This window comes from Thalassophryne amazonica, chromosome 15, assembly GCF_902500255.1.
Source record: "Thalassophryne amazonica chromosome 15, fThaAma1.1, whole genome shotgun sequence".
Classification (NCBI taxonomy): domain Eukaryota; kingdom Metazoa; phylum Chordata; class Actinopteri; order Batrachoidiformes; family Batrachoididae; genus Thalassophryne; species Thalassophryne amazonica.
Window position 1 is genome coordinate 73,483,961 of NC_047117.1, and position 21,183 is coordinate 73,505,143.

At 39.2% G+C, this 21,183-nt stretch overlaps 1 protein-coding gene across 1 annotated transcript in view; it reads right to left on the reverse strand.

The window, feature by feature from the left end:
• Positions 1–1,224: 1,224 nt before the first annotated feature.
• Positions 1,225–21,183, reverse strand: part of haspin (histone H3 associated protein kinase) — a 32,914-nt gene continuing 12,955 nt past the window's right edge. The window contains exons 4-16 of the mRNA XM_034189200.1: positions 17,368–17,457; positions 15,915–17,193; positions 15,383–15,521; positions 15,116–15,258; positions 13,188–13,376; positions 10,640–10,725; positions 10,155–10,217; positions 9,575–9,666; positions 6,453–6,532; positions 5,767–5,855; positions 5,519–5,661; positions 4,712–4,814; positions 1,225–2,389 (exon numbers count right to left, since the gene is read on the reverse strand). Coding sequence (XP_034045091.1) covers positions 2,188–2,389; positions 4,712–4,814; positions 5,519–5,661; positions 5,767–5,855; positions 6,453–6,532; positions 9,575–9,666; positions 10,155–10,217; positions 10,640–10,725; positions 13,188–13,376; positions 15,116–15,258; positions 15,383–15,521; positions 15,915–17,193; positions 17,368–17,457 — 2,698 coding nt within the window. The 3' untranslated portion in view covers positions 1,225–2,187. The remainder of the gene's footprint in view (positions 2,390–4,711; positions 4,815–5,518; positions 5,662–5,766; positions 5,856–6,452; positions 6,533–9,574; positions 9,667–10,154; positions 10,218–10,639; positions 10,726–13,187; positions 13,377–15,115; positions 15,259–15,382; positions 15,522–15,914; positions 17,194–17,367; positions 17,458–21,183) is intronic.

Below are 21,183 nucleotides of genomic sequence, written 5' to 3' on the forward strand. Positions count from 1 at the left end.
CCCCAAAGACATCTGGATTCTTATCGTGATGAATTTGCATGACGTCTTGATTTCTTTTACTTTACATATTTATCCTATATTAGTGTGAGATCAAAGGGAACAATGTGCCCCATGCTTGAGCCATTTTTTTAGGAGTTGGTGTCTTAAACACTGATACTTTGCTGCAATTACAGATTGAACCCACAAACATCTCAGTAGACAACGTGCTCAACTAAGTCACTTGGGGAAAACTGAACTTAACTTTTTGGTGATGTTGCTTTTGTTGGCGAGGAAGGGTTTACTGACCTCGGGTTTGCGATTGCCCTGGATCAAGACTAAGATTCGGGATTTCAATGACTTCCTGGACTTAGCCATCAGAAGTGTATCTGTATTATGTGAAAGCATCAAACTTGTGGAGACGATCATTTATCTCTGCAGAGGCATTCATGTTTCTGGGTCCTCAGCCTATGAGATTCAGAGATGCCTGGGTAGAACTTATGGAGTTATGAGGTCAATGGACAGAGATGTTTGGCGATACCAATGTCTTTGTAGGAGAATGTAGGTCCAAGTCTTCAGGGTCCTTGTTATTCCTGTCTTACTATTTGGCTGTGATATTTTGAAGCCAACCAATGACCAAAGCCAACAACTGGATGCCTTTGGTACCAGGTCTCTTTGGAGGATCCTTGGTACCGTTGGAATGGGTGTCAAATGAATGGTTGCTTCAGAAGAGTAAGATAAAGAGCGTCACTTGCTTTGTGAGGGATCATTAACTTCGACATTTTGGCCACATGGCACAGCAAACGCAAACTCAAGCTTTATTTTTTGTCACAGTATCGCTTTATTAGAGACACAGCAATAGCAGAGAAAACTGACAACCTGATAAATGTGTAAAGGTCAGTCACACTTAGAGGGCATGTTGTTGGCAGCCATGTTTACTCAGAAACAAATCTGGTAGCACCCAGAAACCTAATGTCTGAAGAGGCCATCGCTCATGTGATGTTCTGAGGAAGTGTCCTTTGTGAGTCTCCCCTCATTAGTTTGCTTGCCACACACACACACACACACACACACACACACACACACGCTCATCACCAGCAAGGCCATTTCAAACATTGCCTCAAAGCTCAACCAAAAAGTGCTTCACAAACAGACAAGCCTGACCTCGTCTCTGAACAGAAGCCTGCCGGATCTTGTTTGTGTAATCCGGAATTTCTCGATGTTTCTAAAGCCGTCTTCCTTTTTTACTGCAATTTGTCTATTCTCATCACATGACTCCAGGCTTATGCACATTTCTTAAACCAACCAAGTGTCTCTTCAAGTATGGAAGCATTCAACATGTTCAATCAAGATCCTTCTCAAAATGGATATACACAACTCATCATACCAAACAAAGCTTGTTTTAATGCAAAAATGTATAATGATCTTAATGGACGTCAATAAAAGATTTCTTTTTGTAAGTCCTTCTTTGTATACTGGTTGAACCTGGTCGAGATGTCAGATGTAGTGGAGTATAGACCCAATTCTCCACTGATCACTTCCCACTTTTTTCAGTGATGCCCTTCCAGTCCCACGTCAAACATAGTGGCTGCGTAAGGAGTCAAATCTGCTAATCTGATCCAGATGAATCACTAAATCCAGATTATTTTCAGCATTCATGGCGTGTTTACACAGCTCCCATTTCTCACGATGGGATGCCGTTTCTGAGGATGGCTTTGTGCAACTGAATGCCTGTGTAACACCATGTATTGCCAAGATAAGATACCTTGACTCAATCCCCGTGCTGGATGGTTATGATTCACATCCAAAAATGCTTTATTAAATCAAGGATTCTTTACCATTTACATATTTACTTTAGACTCCATCTTTTTCAAAAGAGGCAGACCCTTGTAGACTCTTGTACATACAAACATGGAAATATTTGTAATGAAACTACAAAGAAATTTAAGTTGACTACCATACATTAGCTTAAAAATACATGCTATTTACAAACTTTTGCCCCCCCCCCAAAAAAAACACCTTACAAACTTTAGCTGGATGAATGGAGGCTATAAATATTTCGCATGGTTAATTTCCATTTGGTTAAAGACTAATTTTTCTACATCAAAGGTTGTATAAAAATAAGCACACAGATTACTGTCAAAATATCAGCCGTCATATGAAAAAGTTTTAAACTATGACGGCTGTACAATAGTAGGCAGAAATGTTTTTTTACTGAAACATAGGACACTTCAGCAGCACCTCAGTAGCAGATTGATACTGGAGGATGTTGTCATAAAAACGAGTGAGCTCATCTCGCATCTTCTTGGCGGCCCTCCCGCTGGGGCCCCGGAACTTCATAGAAAGCAGTTTGGAGGCCAGATAATGTAGCCAAAGCACGTTGGAATGGGGATGGAAATCACTCCAGACATTACTGGAGAGAGAAGAGAGACAAAAAGACAGTTAAGGTGTACACTGATTTTTTTTTTCCATTTTAAACATTTCTAGTCATATTAAAACATAGAAAGTTAGAAATCAAACCTCTGAGTATCTACAAATCCTTTTTTGAAAGGAGGCAATTAATGAGACTTAAACTGATTATATAACAAAGTTCAACTGTATCCTTGAGGTAGTAATGAAATAATAAGAGCAACCAAGTTTGACTTTCACTGCGGATGTGGTGCATGGAAAATAGTCTCAATATGAAAACTAATAATGGCAGTAATATAATTATAAAACGCAATAAGTACACTATGCAATGTTAAGGTGGTAAGGGCAATGGTTTAACTATTTAACTGTCTGTTATGTTGGCCGACTGACAGACATGTATTTCCTTTCGTCTTTGAAAAGTATCAGTCTTCTAATATGATGGCAACTGTCAAAGCTAAATAGGGTTTGATTTCCGACAATATTTCCATATGGGAAATTCCACTGTGACGGAACTTACATTTGTAAGGAGTCTGAGCCATTTTAATGAGTCTCACACTACATGTTGAAGCCATTAAGTCCCTAATCTTGTGTGTGGGCGTAGTTAAGGTCTTGAAGTATTTAAGTAGGGAAGAAAAGATTTCCAATGAAACTTTTTTTTTTTTTTTGAAAACAAAAATATGAGCGTGACGGACGTTAAAAGAAAAGGACACGTGAAATTTCCTGAAACTTTATTCCAAAATTCTCTGAAAACAAATGATTCATGATTGTGAACTCTGGGTATATAGGGGGAGTAGCCCCCAGGGCTGCAGCTACTGAAATTTTTTTTTTTGAATTATTTATTATATCGGTTACTCAAGTAATCAGATAAAGTACTTTTGCATTTTTAAACAATATAAATATGACACGAGAGATTATATCTCCACACTGGCCTGGGAATCCCTCGGTATCCCCCAGTCAGAGGCTGCGTGTGAATGTGATCGCAGCGTGAGCGTGGCTCTGGAGTACAGCTTTTCCACAAAAGCTGCATTGATAAATCAACTTTGCACCCTATTGATGAAAACTCTTATCAAATCTGAATAAAGGCATTTTTTGAATAATTAAATATGATTCTCTTAAAGTGAACGTCCTTTCACTTCATCTGTGGTGGTGGAGAGCAGCCAGTGGACCAAACCGTGTATTTTAAAAATGTACAAACACACTGCTTCACTTTAAATGCGCAATAAATTTGTTGTCAGATGATCAATGTGAACCCTCTTTCTCTTAAAAAGATTTATTTTACTTTGTGTGCTGCAAATTTGTAGCATCGGCTGCTTTATCGATTAGCTCTTATATTAGTTATGCGCATGCTCTATTTTCTGCTTCTCCTTTTTTGTGGGAGTGTTACAGCGCCACATACAGGCCTGGTGTATAATACAATGCCAAACAAAGCAATGCCAAAACAAACAACGCAAAACTTTGCCTCTGACATTTTTTGTAATGGAATTATTCGAGTTACTTGATTAATTGTTTCAGCCCTAGTAGGCTCGCTAATATTCTGACTGCAGTAGAGAACAAACAGTGAGGCATGTGGCAGCGCTGGCTTCAGGGTTGTGAAATCAGACTCATAAACATGAATTGCAGATTAAAAAAAAAATGTTTTCTGAATATTTTACTGATTTGCTTAGAAGATGAAACAATCAATTTATTGCCGATTTTACATCAAGTTATACCCTTTCATGCATTTCTGGGTTTAAAAGGTTTTAGGAAATCTGAGAAAATTGTTTCCATACCCCCTACTTGCCAAGATACATGTAATAAGAACATATGTCTCACCTACAAAAAAACAAAAACAAAAAAAAAAGTCTAAAAATTTGGCAAAAACTGATAACCAACCAATTTAACTAATCATCTGAAGTCAAAATGCATGTGGGAAAGGGATAGTTCCTAATGAATTCAATTTATACTGTAAAGTTGGGGGTTTTATAAGTAAGCTGCACCTTTTCAGAATCTATAACCAAAAATAATCTTTGCCTGGTCATGTCCCATTTTTCATGGAATTGCCTTCATGATTAAAGTGGCAAAAAGTGAACTCGTCCTTCAGTTACCAAAGTAGTCATGTATGAAGAAAACTGAATTTTAGGGGGTTAGTGACTCAGTATTTCTGTTAACATAGGTTAATACTCTTGCGATAATTCTCTTAACATCCCCACAGGTGTGAGTGAAAGAGATTCTGGTCATTATGACCCTCAGGAAGTGATAAGCAAAAGCGTTTAGGAGTGACTTTTTCCAAATCATTTGCACAACATATCAGGCAATTTCCGAAATTGTCACTGCCTCCCAAACTGACCCATTCTCTTGTCTCATCAGCCTGTAGAGGTCAAATTGATAGTCTCCCTGACCCATGAAAAGCTCCTCGTCATTAGAAATATCACAGGACACAGTCAAACCGTCTGAAAAGAAAAGAGATTATCACATTATTTATGACAGTCATAATCAAGGTACATTATACAAATAATGAATGTTTATGAATGCAATAGTGAGAATATTTGCATGAGCTGAAAGATGGAACATATGTTCTTTACACAAATATTCTTTCCATTGCATGAATGGAAAACATTCAGTTTGTTTTATATGACACCTAAATAGTTTTGCATCACTTTTACTTAAAATTAGGTGTTTTTTTTAGAGCAGGAATAAGCAGTTCACTCCAGCTTGCAGGCAGCTCACAGACACCGCTGAGTTCAGCAAGCACTACTGAGGAGCTTAGCATACTGTGTGGAACTACATGTGTGACTTCTTTAATCCAGCAAAAACAAACAAACAAAAAAAAAATTAAATGGAAAAACTATCATTTGACAGCACCACAACTGCTGCTGCAGGAGTCCCCACAAACACTGCAGGTACTGGATTTAGCTTCCTTGTATCATAGACGAATTTTTACCAAAAACTAAAGGAGACGTGCAACAGAGTAAAATGTATGGAACAAAAATGTATGGTAAACAGTACAAAAATACACAGTAGTGACGTCATTTGTGTGTGTATATGCATACATACACACACTCTGCACATATAGCTATGTGCAGTGGCCAAATCTTACAAATAACCAGACTGAAAATGTGACTGTATAACAGATTAGAGCTGAGAAACGGCTGACCGATTTCCAGCCTGGACAGAGAGTAGTCAATGATACGGACGAGCACTCCTTTGTTATCCAGAGAGTGGACTGTTCCATTGAGTAGGAAGCTGCTCTTCCTCTGCCTGGTTGTTTTAACTAGCACATTGCCCCAGTGGAGATCTCTGCAAAAAAGAACAGAGACATTTTAGCCACATAACAGACAAGTAAACCATCAAACACTGATGCTGCATTCAGGCCGACTTGCAGAGGTTTGTGTCCTCCTCTACCTGTGTTCAAATTGGAGTTCCTGCTCAGCTACAGCCAATGCGGCAGTGACCTGGTGAAGGATGCTCTTTGCCATACCCAAAGATGCCAGCTGGCAACAAAAGAAAGATTTACATTTAAAGTTGCATTTGCCACCTCACATACTAAATATTGCGAGTCTATATTACAATGCTGTTGACTAAAAGTGGGAATTAATCATTTTGGTAAATAGAAGTAGATGCTGCATTTCTATAATCTGTATCATTTTAAATGTTGTGTTTTTCAAGACTTTTAGATAATTCATTAACGTCATATTCTTGATCAACTGCATAGTTGCTAATAAACCTGTTGTGTAAAAAAAAAAAAAAAAAAGTGCAAATGCAATCTCAAGATATACCGTATTTTCCAGAGCATAAGTCCCGTTTTTTTTTTTTTTACTAGTTTTGGAGGCCCTGCGACAAAAACTCTGATGTGACTTTGATACTGACAATTCACAAGTTTGTCACATAGAAAAAGCTGCGACTTATATGTTTTTTCCTCTTCAGGAGGCATTTTTTGACAGGCGTGACTTATACTCCAGAAAATATGGTACCCTAAACTAGCAGAGGATACCAGGATATTAGTTACAGCATTAGTACTCCATGTCTATACTTCAGAGTAATCAAGCATTGCTCAGCGATGATACTGCATCTCATATTGATGTACTTACTTTTCCATTGCTGCTCTCCAAGTCAACACCTCCAAACTCAAACTCCAGAATAATAAATATTTGTTCTTGACTGAAGAAATCTATGAAAGGACAGAGTGACAAACACACATCAACATAGTGTTGCTTTGCAATATTTTTTAATGTTACTCCTGGTAAATTCAGATCAGTAGGAATAATGTTGGACGTGTTTATTTTGGACAAGTGTTTTTTTCTCTTCATTATCTTTTGCTGCTGATGGCAAACCGAGTGAGAGTAGAACGGTATCTCTGACAATCAGACAAATCTGAGAATTCATATTTCATCTGCTCTGACAATCTGTTTGGAAAATAGTGTTAATTATGGCAGCATGTTAAAAAATGACATTCAGTTTTAGTCAACTGAAATGTTTTAGTTTTAGTCTAGTGTTTGTTGACTAAATATCGCAAGATTTAAATCAACTACATCTACAGGAGACTTAACAGACTACAATCTTACAATATTTCGTCGGCTAAAAGTAGTCAAACATTTCAGATGACCAACTTACAAGTAAAACTATGTAAATTACATTTTAGTCCACTAGGACTAAATATGCTGTCAAAATTACCACTGCTGGAAAGCAGACTGCCACACAGCTAGAAATAAGATCAATCACAACCATTTATCTCATAAGGGACACGCTTGACACAATGACTGACAGCTGAGCTGTGACACTTTCATACACAACTTTTTAATCAATTTTTTGAATCTGGTTTTGCATCAGTATTAAACAACCTTGACACGGAATGTGATCTGTAAGTGAAACCAGATCAGGGACGTGACCAAATTGGGAATCACTGCCATGCATGCCAGGGTCCAAAATGATGCAGAAATACACAGCGGACATTACCTGTGTCTACTTGGTACCCCACAGTCTCGACTGCAAGTAGTGAAATGTGATCTTGTCCAAGTAACTTCAATCCCAATGCAGTTTTCCAAGAAAATCGCATTGTGGATGAAGTTCACCTTGTGTACAAATGGTAAGAGTTGGCCACTAAGTACAGTCAAAGGTCTGTGTATTGTATTGCATTGTACTGAACTACAAACCATACGGATGCTGTAACTAGCCACCTAGTATAGCTGTAGTTACAACCCCTGGCAAAAATTATGGAATCACCGGCCTCAGAGGATGTTCATTCAGTTGTTTAATTTTGTAAAAAAAAAAGCAGATCAAAGACACAAAACTAAAGTCATTTCAAATGGCAACTTTCTGGCTTTAAGAAACACAATAAGAAGTCAAGAAAAAAAATTGTGGCAGTCAGTAAGTTACTTTTTTAGACCAAGCAGAGGGAAAAAAATATGGAATCACTCAATTCTGAGGAAACAATTATGGAATCACCCTGTAAATTTTCATCCCCAAAACTAACACCTGCATCAAATCAGATCTGCTCGTTAGTCTGCATCTAAAAAGGAGTGACCACACCTTGGAGAGCTGTTGCACCAAGTGGACTGACATGAATCATGGCTCCAACACGAGAGATGTCAATTGAAACAAAAGGAGAGGATTATCAAACTCTTAAAAGAGGGTAAATCATCACGCAATGTTGCAAAAGATGTTGGTTGTTCACAGTCAGCTGTGTCTAAACTCTGGACCAAATACAAACATGGGAAGGTTGTTAAAGGCAAACATACTGGTAGACCAAGGAAGACATCAAAGCATCAAGACAGAAAACTTAAACCAATGTCTCAAAAATCAAAAATGCACAACAAAACAAATGAGGAACGAATGGGAGGAAACTGGAGTCAACGTCTGTGACCGAACTGTAAGAAACCGCCTAAAGGAAATGGGATTTACATACAGAAAAGCTAAACAAAAGCCATCATTAACACCTACACAGAAAAAAACAAGGTTACAATGGGCTAAGGAAAAGCAATCGTGGACTGTGGATGACCGGATGAAAGTCATATTCAGTGATGAATCTCGAATCTGCATTGGGCAAGGTGATGATGCTGGAACTTTTGTTTGGTGCCGTTCCAATGAGATTTATAAAGATGACTGCCTGAAGAGAACATGTAAATTTCCACAGTCATTGATGATATGGGGCTGCATGTCAGGTAAAGGCACTGGGGAGATGGCTGTCATTACATCATTAATAAATGCACAAGTTTACGTTGATATTTTGGAAACTTTTCTTATCCCATCAATTGAAAGGATGTTTGGGGATGATGAAATCATTTTTCAGGATGATAATGCATCTTGCCATAGAGCAAAAACTGTGAAAACATTCCTTGCAAAAAAGACACATAGGGTCAATGTCATGGCCTGCAAATAGTCCAGATCTTAATCCAATTGAAAATCTTTGGTGGAAGTTGAAGAAAATGGTCCATAACAAGGCTCCAACCTGCAAAGCTGATCTGGCAACAGCAATCAGAGAAAGTTGTAGCCAGATTGATGAAGAGTACTGTTTGTCACTCATTAAGTCCATGCCTCAGAGACTGCAAGCTGTTATAAAAGCCAGAGGTGGTGCAACAAAATACTAGTGATGTGTTGGAGCGTTCTTTTGTTTTTCATGATTCCATAATTTTTTCCTCAGAATTGAGTGATTCCATATTTTTTTCCCTCTGCTTGGTCTAAAAAAGTAACAGTTACTGACTGCCACAATTTTTTTTTCTTTTTTCTTATAGTGTTTCTTAAAGCCAGAAAGTTGCCATTTGAAATGACTTTAGTTTTGTGTCATGTCTGTGATCTGCTTTTTTTCTATAAAATTAAACAACTGAATGAACATCCTCCGAGGCCGGTGATTCCATAATTTTTGCCAGGGGTTGTATAGCAGCTAACTTATACTAGCGTTGAGTTCACAGTGTGCTAACAATGCCAGTAGAAATAAAGAAGCAGACTGCAATTCAAACCACTCTTATTTAACCACACTGTCATAAATTTTAGCAGTAGCTTTCTAACTTATGCAAGTCGATTTAGTAGGACTTGCAGAGTTACCCTTGATGGCAGATTTCTGCACCCGTCAGTGTGCACGTTTTGTTGCTCTGATTGGTTGAATGTCTTTTGCATTCAGAGACATTTCCTCAATAAGGAAAATTTGTCTGGGCATGCAAGGCTGGAATGTTATCTAAAACAAATGCACTGCAAAATGTATTTTGCTCTTGCTAACCTGGTCTGTCATTTTCGGAGCATTTCTTCTGATCAAAGTTATCCCAAGCTTTCAGGATATCTGCAGGGTAACAGCCTTGAACGCAGTGGAGACTATGAGGAGAGAAGGAACAAAAGCATGAAATCATCTTACTCAAACAAAAGAAATAACAAAAATAAAAAAACAAATTAAGATGGGTGCTTTCAGACAGTGAGCTACTGCTACTGTTGCAAACTGAAGCAAGGAGGTGACTCAGCAGACATCAACAATATGCATTTTTTTGTTTTCACCATTAATATCCATATTTTCCAGTCATTTTCAAAATTTTTCATCTTACCACCGCAGCTTGATGTGCCACTACAGTAACCACAGGAACTACACATCAGAAAACAATGAAGAAGCTAATTCTATTTTTAGCATAACAGAACACTTTCTCTGGTGTGAAGCAACATCAGTCTATAGTTTGGGTTTTCGGCTATGAATTACGACAACCTAGACAGAATTAGACAAAAAAAAAAAAAACATAGGTTCCGTAACACTACCAAATGACATATTAAATGAAGTCAGGACCACTGTCTGACAGTAATTTCAAACCATTTACTTGCTGAGTCCAATAAAGCCGTGACTCTGGTTCTGCTGGTTCTCCTTCAGCTTGCTCAGCTCTCTGGTAGAAAAACACATGATGCCCCAATAGTAAATGCTCTGTTGTCATCAAATTCATTCTAAAAACAGTTTAGTGTGCAGCTTCTGTTGTCATCAAACTCATTCTAAAAAGAGATTAGTGTGCAACTTTTCATTCCTTCTGAACACATCAGTGGGTGATTTCGCTGATGAACTCATCCCCACTAATCACAGTGGTCTTAATCAGTGAAATCAGCCAATGGCCTTTAAAAAATGACCTCTTATTTTCAGCCAGCACAGCATTGTCTTTACTTTCAAACAGGGCATTGCCATATTCGGAAATTCAAAACAAAGACATCAGTGGAACTGAAAACTGTAATTTTGTGGATGGTGATTTGTGTGCATTTGCAGTTTGCCATCAGTGTAAATATATTTCAGAATGGAATGCATTTGTGTAACAGTTACTTTGAGATGATAATCTCATGAAGAATCTCTCCAAAGTTCTTCTGGTCTTCTCCGTTCACCTTCTCGTTGCCTTCCACTGGAATGACCTGTTAAAAATGTGAGGCATACATCTGTCTTTTTTTCTTTTAAAGTGGATTCAGTTTGATCAAAAAGAGAGCTTAAACAAGACCCCTACACACAAGAAGACTTCTGGGAGATGTTCTATCTATCCATTTCTTTTTAGTCAATAGTGACCATATTATTGTGGCCTCCATCTTGTAAAAGTACAGTGTGCTGTATATTATTTGATCAGCAGATGTCAGCAGTCTCTAATGTGCTATTAAATGAAGCGTCAAAATGAAGCTTTTAGTGAAGCGATTGGCTGGGAGTTGAGACTTAGAAGTGGCACAGTTTTCTCTCTGGGCAGCTTTCCCTTTGCCAGAGCAGTGTGTCTCTGCTACTACTTTGGGGAGGTGATGGGCTAGTGGTTAAGCATTGGACTTCAGACCAGAGGATCCTCGGTCCAAACCCAGCCAGACCGGGCAAGGTCCTTAATCCCCCTAGTTGCCCCTGGTGTGTAGTGAGCACCTTGCATGCTTGCACCCTGACATTGGTGTGTGTGTGTGTGTCTGTGTGAATGGGTGAATATGAGGCATAATTGTAAAGCGCTTTGAACTTCTGATGCAGATGGAAAAGTGCTATATAAATGCAGTCCATTTACTACACTTTGCTTTATTGTTATTTACATTTCTAAAGTTAAGTCACGTTTACTGAATGTTTACTACAGTCGATCTGTTGCGGTGTTAGCAATGCATGCTAGCTCATAACAAAACAACAATATGCTGTATGATGTGGCAATTAGGGATGGGTATTGATAAGGTTTTATCGATATCGATGCCATTATCGATTCTGCTTATCGATACCTTGTGAATTTTGTACTAAAAGTAGGCTTTACAGGTTTTCTTTGTATTTCATTGAGTCTTAAAGTAAATAAATATGAAATTAGTCACTGTATCCTTGATCTCTGGACATAAATAAAAATAAAACTGTGTTTCGCTTTGAAGTTATTAATTCAGACTGAATTCTATCGTTCTATCTTGACTTGTCAGAGAGCCGCGCAAAGTTTGGACCTGTGTGAACAGAACGGAGGACGATTCTCGTTTCTTTCTCGCAACATGACAGGAGTCCCAGTTAGTAACTTTAATCCGCACAAAAGTGAATCACAACTCATATTCAGGGATGAAAGTGGTGAAAAACAAAAAAAGCTGAAACCCAAAATTACCCCCCAACACCACCTGCACGAAAATGTTTGAATTCTAGAAGCTCTGAAATGCAATCTGGGACTAATCCAGACAATAAACTGGAGTGAGTGCAGCATCCATTTAGGTGAGAAAAAAAAATACAACTTTCCTTATTCAAATTCATTCCAGTAGTATTCTGCTCTTAGTGGAATGCAGCAGTTTGGCAGATAGTTCTGGAGGAAATCACTGAAGAAATTAACAAACTGAAAATATGGTTTGACCGAAACAAACTGTCATTAAATAAGACAGGGATGAAATGGAGGTGTAAGAGTCACTCGGTGTTCACAGGAAACATTTATTTCTGTATGTATGTATTTATTTATTTATTTATGTTAGTTGCTATTATATATTTTCTGTTGTGTTTCTATTCAGGTTCTTTTTGTCTCTTTCTCTAAAATTGTATATAATAATCATTAGATTATTAATATATAAGCAAAAATAAATTTAAGGAATATTACAATTTGAAAACAAATGCACCCGAACGTGATGACGGCTGCAATTGCTAAATGCTAACTTTTAACATTGAAAATGTCATGGACATGCTAACGCGTTAGCATCGCTCCCGTTTTTGTTATAAAATACATCTATCAACTGTTTCAGAAGACCATAACAGGTCGGTTTAACATAGAAAAGGTAAATAATACTCACAGACGTATGCTCTTTAGGGTTTTAGCGGGGGAAAATTAAGCGAAAGAAAGAAATAAACGAAGCAATCGACCGAAGCATTGCTTCAATCTGCGAACCACGCTTCGATTGGTTCAAGGTTCAAAGCAAAGCCGCGCTGCAGAAAAGTTGATTAAGGACCCACTGCAGGGTCTGTAATCAATGTAGAGAAATGATCATTTTCCTGACAAACACCCGCCAAAACAACGGACACTCTGAAGGACCGATAACAGAATCGTTAAGCACAAAGCTTATTGATGTCGGTGGATCGAATCGCTTAACGATACCCGAAAGGAACCGGTTCTCGATACCCATCCCTAGATGCAGCAAAGAAAATGTGCAGTGTGTTGATTTTTATGTTAGTGCAACACACATGCAACAGTCACCCACACTGTGTGCAACTCACAGACAACGCTGACCTATCCAATATGATCTTTTACCTCTCCAGGACAGTTGGACAAAAGCTACTGTAAAGGCATGTCATAGCAATACAACTATCGTGCTTGCAGGATGCAACATACTGCATATTGCTTTATTATTATGTAATAGAAAGACCAAACTATAATAATAATAATAATAATAATAATAAAAATGGTCACACATACTTTGAGTGCAACAGTGTCTCCCGAGTCATTGGTGGTGGAAAAGACTTCACCAAATGTCCCCTCACCAATCTTCACACATCGTTTTATCCATTGTGGGTGAATACATTCCTCCCAAGGAAAAGGGCCCTGCTGCCCACACTCTGCATACACCTTCTCTGCATCTGAAAGCTCATCATCCTCACACACAACCTATAACACAACAGAAAGGGAGAAATTATACACATCTTAGCAGGACATTATCATTGTGTGTATGTGCAACACAGCCAAACATCAAGTGTTACCTCAAGTTTCTTCATTTACACTCAGAAAATACATTCTTGTTGGTCACATAGTTACATTTCAACACTATCAAATGTGACCACTACAAAACTGTCCACCAGTCTGGTTTATGAGTCATTTCTGCTCAAGGGAAAATAAACAACCAAAAATATAGGCTAATATAATTCCTAAGCAATGCAAAAACCTGGGTGCATGTGCGAATCCAGCTGTCCATTTTTTAACTTGCCACTCTAAAATATGGTGAATAGATGATCATACAATCTGATACCACTGCTTTTTTTTATATACACTGCTATAACATTTGCCTATCACACTTTACTGTGTGGAACGGACGTGAATCAACCTCCAAAGTAATTATGGTATGCACCAAAACAATAACTACTTGTCATACTTTGCATACTGAGCTTTAATCTGTCGGCCACTGAATGGGCATATCATGCAGTAACAATGTTGGAGCAAAAGCTTTGAGGCTTCCCATGAGAAAATTACAGCATCTGATAATGATGTCAAAATATGCCTTTGGTAAACATGTTTTACATGAGCTTCTTAAAATTTCAAATGTTGAGAAAGGAAAAGAAAAAAAAAACTAATTGTTTGTGCGCATTTTTCCACATTCACTCATTTTCAGCCACTTATCTGGGTTCAGGTCACAGTGGCAGCAGCACAAGCACCTCATCCCACACTTCCCTATCCTTGACCAAGTCCTGTAACTCTTCCAGGGGATCCCAAGGCATTCCCAAGCCAGCTGGGAAATCTAAATTCCCCAATGTGTCCTGGGTCTTCCCCAGGGCCTCCTCCCAGTTGGACTTGCCTGAAAGACCTCCTTAAGGAAACAACCAGGGAGCATCCTCACCAGATGCCCGAACCACCTCAACCGGCTCCTTTTGATGCGAAGACGTAGCGGCTCTACTCTGAGTCCCTGCTGGATAATCGAGCTTCACACCCTGTCCAGGAGTGCGAGCCCAGATCCCTGATGGAGGAATCTCATTTCTGCTGCTTGTATCCGCGATCTTATTCTTTCAGTCATTACCCAAAGGGCATGAACAAAGGTGACGATAGGAGGGTAAATCGACTCATAAATTGAGAGCCTCGCGTTCCGACTCAGGTCCTTCTTCACCATGACAGTCCAGTACAATGTCTGTAAAATTTCAGATGCTACACCAATTTGTCTATCAATCTTGCACTCCAATTTACCTCCACTCGTGAACAAGACCCTGAGATACTTAAACTCCTCTACTTGTGGCAGTAATGAGGGGGGGGGGGCACTGTTTTCCAACAGAGGACCATGGTCTCAGTTTTGGAGGTGCTGATTCTCAGCCCAGCCACTTCACACTCTACCTCAAACCTGCTCAATGCGCATCGGCGGTCACTGCCTGAGGAAGCCAACAGAACCACATCATCTGCAAAAAGCAGAGATGCAACTCTGAGGTCAAAAACCTGGACACCCTGCAGTTCCTGACTGTGCCTTAAAATCCTGTCCATGAACATGAAGTTTATACTTTTCCACAGCAAAGTATAAATGCTGCCTGTAATGCTGAAGTTATAAACTAGTTAAAAGCTTTGCCTGATGTTGACGTGTGTTCTTATGATTGTTTATTAACACGACAAATACGAATAGAGTCCTTTGTGTGTGTGAGTGTGTGCTGTACCCCAAAACTACTGCTCTGTAGTTGTGACCGGAGACATTTGGGAAGGGGTGTTCGAAGAGGTGTGGCAAAGAGATCTTGGGACAAATCTGCCCTTCCTGGAGTGCTTGGGACTGATGGACGAAAACTACTTGGAGAAAGTAATACTAATGAAAGGGAAAGAAGATATGAAGAGATAATAAAAATAAATACATTTGGACATTTGCCTAATATGAAACATTAGAAGAGATATACACAAACTAAGGGACAAATAACTTAGTGTAACATTACTTTTCTGGTGAAGAGAAAGGGCAGCTTTAAGCCGGCTCCAGGTTTGTGTGCTTGGTGTGAGGTTGTTCAACAGAGAGGAAAAGTTCAACGGACTGTCTCTCTGTGGGGTTGAGAAAGTCTGCATACCTCCAGCCAGTTCCTACACACAGAAAATACATCAAGTCAAATTACATCACAGTTCCAGCAAGAAGTGTTTTACACCCTTCCACAAATTCACCTTTAATTGCACTTGGAAAAATTAAATTCAAATGTTACTTTTAAAGACATCACATAAAGAAGCATTTACTTCCCCAGGTTTTGCGTAATGTTGCGTTAACTGTGTTAACTGATTAATCCATCTACTTTTCACAATTAGTTTAATACTCATTTCAAATGTAAATGTTGCAAAGCCATAAAATAAAAAGCTCATTATAGTTTCTCGGAAGCAAAGGTGTCATCTTTAAATGACTCAAAGGTATTTAAAGAGCTAACTGCCATATTAGTATGGTAATTAACTAACACAACTATCAAACTATAATTAAATTGTTCTCACCCTTGGTCGTTTGTGTTTCATCGGAACCAGGTGACTGATGCTGCAGTCTTCGACGCTGGCTTCACCTGTTTGAACAGTTCTGCTCTGGATCAAGTTTTTGTTGGCTCTGCCTTTGATTTTCCAACGACTCACACTCAGGCCGCTCACACAGGCCTTCCTGGATGTCGTCGGGCGTTCAGAAAAAGTGAGCTTCTTGCTCTTCTCTCTGGGATTCAGAGAAGCTTTTTTTCTTTCCGGGAGATTGTCTGACAGTGAAACATCAGAGCTCTGACTGTCCTGTGCAGGCAGCAAATGATCACTAGTACCGTTTTTATTCACAGAATAATGACTGTTAACTGCAGGCACTAAAGACTGTGAAAGATCAGGAGTCTGACCCTCATCCACAGATGATGGGTTTTTGTTTGTATTCTGGTTGCAGACGGCACTTGTGTGTCCCAAACAGGATGAGTAGGTTGTTGGATAACAATGTTGTGTTGTAGTAAGGTTATCCAACCTCCTCAGCTTTACTTTGCAGCTCTTGGTCAAACATTTTTGCTTCAAAGCCTCTACCAGCCAGTCTAACCCTCCTACTGCTGACGCAAAATAGCTGCTGCTTTCAGAGTCTGCAGAAAGTACAGAAATTGGCTTTGGACTTGGTAATACTACGCAACTTTGAGTATTGTTGTTATCACTATGGCTTTTAGGCTCATCACTACAGCCTGTGTTCTTCAGCTTCATTAGTAAATGATCGAAAGGTTCTTCAGGTTGATGTAAATTTGGTTGTTTCTCAAGTTCGTAAAGGCTTGACTGCTGTAGTTTCTCCTTAGAACTGAGCACTATGGGTTGTGCAGAAGGTGTCTGGGAGAGGTGATGTCCCAGTGAACTCAGATCTTCTTGGAAGTCACTCAAGAGTGACTGATCACTGATGGCAAATTGATTAATGTGTGCTGGTCCTTTCCTAAAAGTGGCTGCAGAGGGTGTAGAGCAGAAAAGGGGTTTCCTACAGCATGGCCTGAGATTGCAGTCTGCAGATTCACTGAGCGATATGTCTCGAAATGGGTTGGTGGCAAAGTTTGCAGGTCCTGCGCCAGCCACAGAGTTATCTCCACTCGAACTAAGAATTGTTTGAGGGACACGCCATTTAGAAGACTGGAGAATTCTGGAGCAGTCCGAGGCACCTCCCCCAGATGTAAAGTCATCTGAAGAGTTGACTATATTGTCAACTTTTTTGGGAAGTTTTGGCTTATTGCTAACTGCATGTCTACGGCGCGTAACATAACGCCCCATTGATGGTTGTTCACTGAAAATGAATGATGGGAATGGGAAAGAAAGGGTGAAAAAGATTAATTTTGTTAAGACATATCAAAGAAATTCTTCTATCAGTCTTGCTTGAATGTGTAACTACAGAGTGGCTGAACACACTTTTTCCTCACTCTTCACTTCAACTGTATTTTTGTGATATTTAGCAACACACCTCAAGTCTTCATCACTGTTGCTGGTGAATGGAACCTGACGGAACCTCTGTCTCATCAAGACATTTGGTCGAAAGACATATTTACTTTTCCTGATACACACAGAGAAGAAATATCTTAGAAATACTTTGACATGATACAATTTCCTTTTGCAAATGAGGAGTGTTCCCTTAATGATAATGGGAGTTTATGAAGCCAAAATCCCAGACGGAAGCAATACAAGGGTAGCACAGCCGATACTGAGGAACATATACAGCAAAACAGATAAGGAAATGCAGATAACATATAGGTTTTTAAACAATGTATACTGTCCACAATAAGTTCTGTAACATTAACATCACGTTAAAAGGCGAGCACTGAGACCACAGTAAGGAATGGAGGTGCTTCCAAGAAAATTAAGTGGTATCTATAAACATGAGAGTAAGTGCTGAAAAAGTAGCTCAACTCATGAAACTCATACTCTATCTCAGCATTGCTCACTTCTTAAACAAATAGTTGCTGAAAATCCAGGTTTGATTTTACTCCAGGTGTAAGTAAAAACACCTTATCTTCATTGTGTTGGTTTGTTGCTTCAACATTTCATATTAGAAGACAGAACTGAGCCACATTCATTTGCTTGTCAACTCATGCAACTCAAAAATTATTGCTGCAACTGTCCTAAAGATTTTATACAAGGCAAGATGTCAAGAGAAATTACTGTCCTTCCGTCAATCTGTATGACAAAACCTTTCGTTTCCTTAAACGCAAGAAATGTAAAACCCTCAAAATCAAAATTTTCCATACATTAATACTGGGAGGTCAAAGCTCAGCCAGCCAGCCAGCAAAAAAAAAAAAAAAAGAAGAAGAAGAAGAAGAAAAAAAAAAGCCTTTTTTAAAAATAAACTGAATAATGGGTTTCAAGTAGGAAATGTACCACAAGCGCTAAAATGCTCACATAGCCCGCTAGATGGTGACAAAAGCTGCTCAAATGTGTGGCAAGGTCTTCACTGTTTAATCATTTGACAAGTTAACGTTTGACGAAAATAAAGATGAGCTGACAGCCAAAAGTCAACTTACAGTTGTGTCCCATGCCCTTATGGGTAAATTACTTGTAATCCAAAATTAGTCAAATTAGAGACTGGGTCCATTGGGGGTGAAGAGATGACTCTTGGATACATAACAATGCAGACGTGAGCGATTCTGAATTGATTCACAAATTATCAATAATCAATTTCAGAAACATCTGAACACTGTTTTGTTTTGAACTTCAAAATTTGAAAAACAAAGAGTTACATGATGGAGCGCTGGTTTGCGCACTAAAAAAAAGAATCCACTTTGTCCTCACCCTCTGTAAGCATGTTAAAGTTTCAGCTGACTGCTCCACTGAAAACAGACTCATTCTGCTATTTCATGAAGGTCCATGAAAGAATAAAAATGGATAATTTGTCTATTATCATGGATAATCACCTAAAATTATTTCCACCAATATTTTTATTTTAATATGCACGAGGTAGCACATTGTGGTGGTTCACACAAGCGTGCACTTCATCCCGCTGAAATTAAAGAGCAATTAAAATGAAGATACGCATGCACAAGATGAGAAGAGATGCTTTGTGCAAAGTTTTCTTCAGTTTTAAAGGGGAACAGAAATGCTTTTTGAGAATTTGTTTGTGCATTCCTTGGTAAAAATTAAGTGTTACTCATACACTTGCAGAATGTTTGAGCGCAGTGTAGATAATATTATTTGAATCAAATTTGGCACTAAATTGACATGTAAATCATGATTGGCTGAAGTCAGTGGAGGGCACTTCCGGATGACATCACTGGTTGGGGTCTCCTCTGCTGGGGACGAGTGCAGTCGAGATCCAACATGGGGAGCAACGCATCGCTACACAAACAGTTTCCTCAAAATCGGAAAAGTCAGACATTTCTGAAGATGTGCTTTCACTTGATCCCAAAGCTATGTTGTTGGTGTCCAAAGAGGTTATATATATAAGAACTAGACTCTGCACTCGCACTGAGCCAGGTCCCGGCAAGGAGGCGCGGTCGCCATTTTAATTCCAGGCAGTTTACTGAGCTCACTCATTGAAATTCTATTAGTCTCATCAAGAAACAGGTGGAATATGCCGGAAAGTTGCGTGTGTTGGCAAAGCCACAAATGGAGGAACAAGGGAGACAATATTTCCTTCCATAAGTAAGTGGTTTTGGTTATTCTTGTCACTTTGTCTGTGACATTTGGTTGATAAACAGGTGTATGCTTCCTCTCCATGCTTGTGTTGTCCGAGGACACGGACGACACTTACACACACCACTCACACACAATGCACACACACACACCACTGACTTCATGAATGAAACTCGGTCAATAAAGGATAATTGCGTAAAATAAATAAATAAAAATTACAGTGAGGAAAATAAGTATTTGAACACCCTGCAATTTTGCAAGTTCTCCCACTTAGAAATCATGGAGGGGTCTGAAATTTTCATCTTAGGTGCATGTACACTGTGAGAGACATAATCTTAAAAAAAAAAAAAAAAAAAAAAAAAAAAAAAAAAATCCAGAAATCACAATGTATGATTTTCTTTTTAATAATTTATTTGTATGTTACTGCTGCAAGTAATTATTTGAACCCCTACCAACTAGCAAGAATTCTGGCTCACACAGACCTGTTAATTTTCCTTTAAGAAGCCCTCTTATTCTGCACTCTTTACTTGTATTAATTGCACCTGTTTGAACTTGTTACCTGTATAAAAGACACCTGTTCACACAATCAATCACACTCCAACCTGTCCACCATAGCCAAGACCAAAGAGCTGTCTAAGGACACCAGGGACAAAACTGTAGACCTGCACAAGGCTGGGATGGACTACAGGACAACAGGCAAGCAGCTTGGTAGAACACAACTGTTATGATTATTTATTAGAAAGTGGAAGAAACACAAGATGACTGTCAATCTCCCTTGGTCTGGGATTCCATGCAAGATCTCACTTTGTGGGGTAAAGATGATTCTGAGAAAGCTCAGAACTACCCAGGAGGACCTGGTCAATGACCTGAAGAGAGCTGGGACCACAGTCACAAAGATTACATTAGTAACACATGATGCTGTCATAGTTTAAAATCCTGCAGAGCAGCAAGGTCCATCTGCTCAAGCCAGCACATGTCCAGGTCCATTTGAAGTTCACCAGTGACCATCTGGATGATCCAGAGGAGGCATGGAAGAAGGTCATGTGGTCAGATGAGACCAGAATAGAGGTTTTTGGAATCAACTCCACTTACCATGTTTAGAGGATGAGAATAGCCCCAAGAAAACCATCCAACCGTGAAGCATGGGGGTGGAAACTTCATACTCTGGGGGTGCTCTTCTGCAAAGGGGACAGGAAGACTGCACCGTACTGAAGGGAGGATGGATGGGGTCATGTATTGCGAGATTTTGGCAAACAACCTCCTTCCCTCAGTAAGAGCACTGAAGATGGGTCATGGCTGGGTCTTCCAGCATGACAATGACCCCAAACACACAGCCAGGGCAAGTAAGGAGGGGCTCCGTAAGAAGCATTTCAAGGTCCTGGAGTGGCCAGGCCAGTCTCTAAACCTGAACTCACTAGAAAATCTTTGGAGGGAACTGAAACTCCAAACCTGAAAGATCTAGAGAAGATCTGTATGGAGGAGTGGACCAAAATCCCTGGTGCAGTGTGTAAAAACTTGGTCAAGAACTACAGGAAATGTTTGACCTCTGTAATTGCAAACAAAGGCTACTGTACCAAATATTAACATTGATTTTCACAGGTGTTCAAATACTTATTTGCAGCAGTAACATACAAATAAATTATTAAAAAAATCA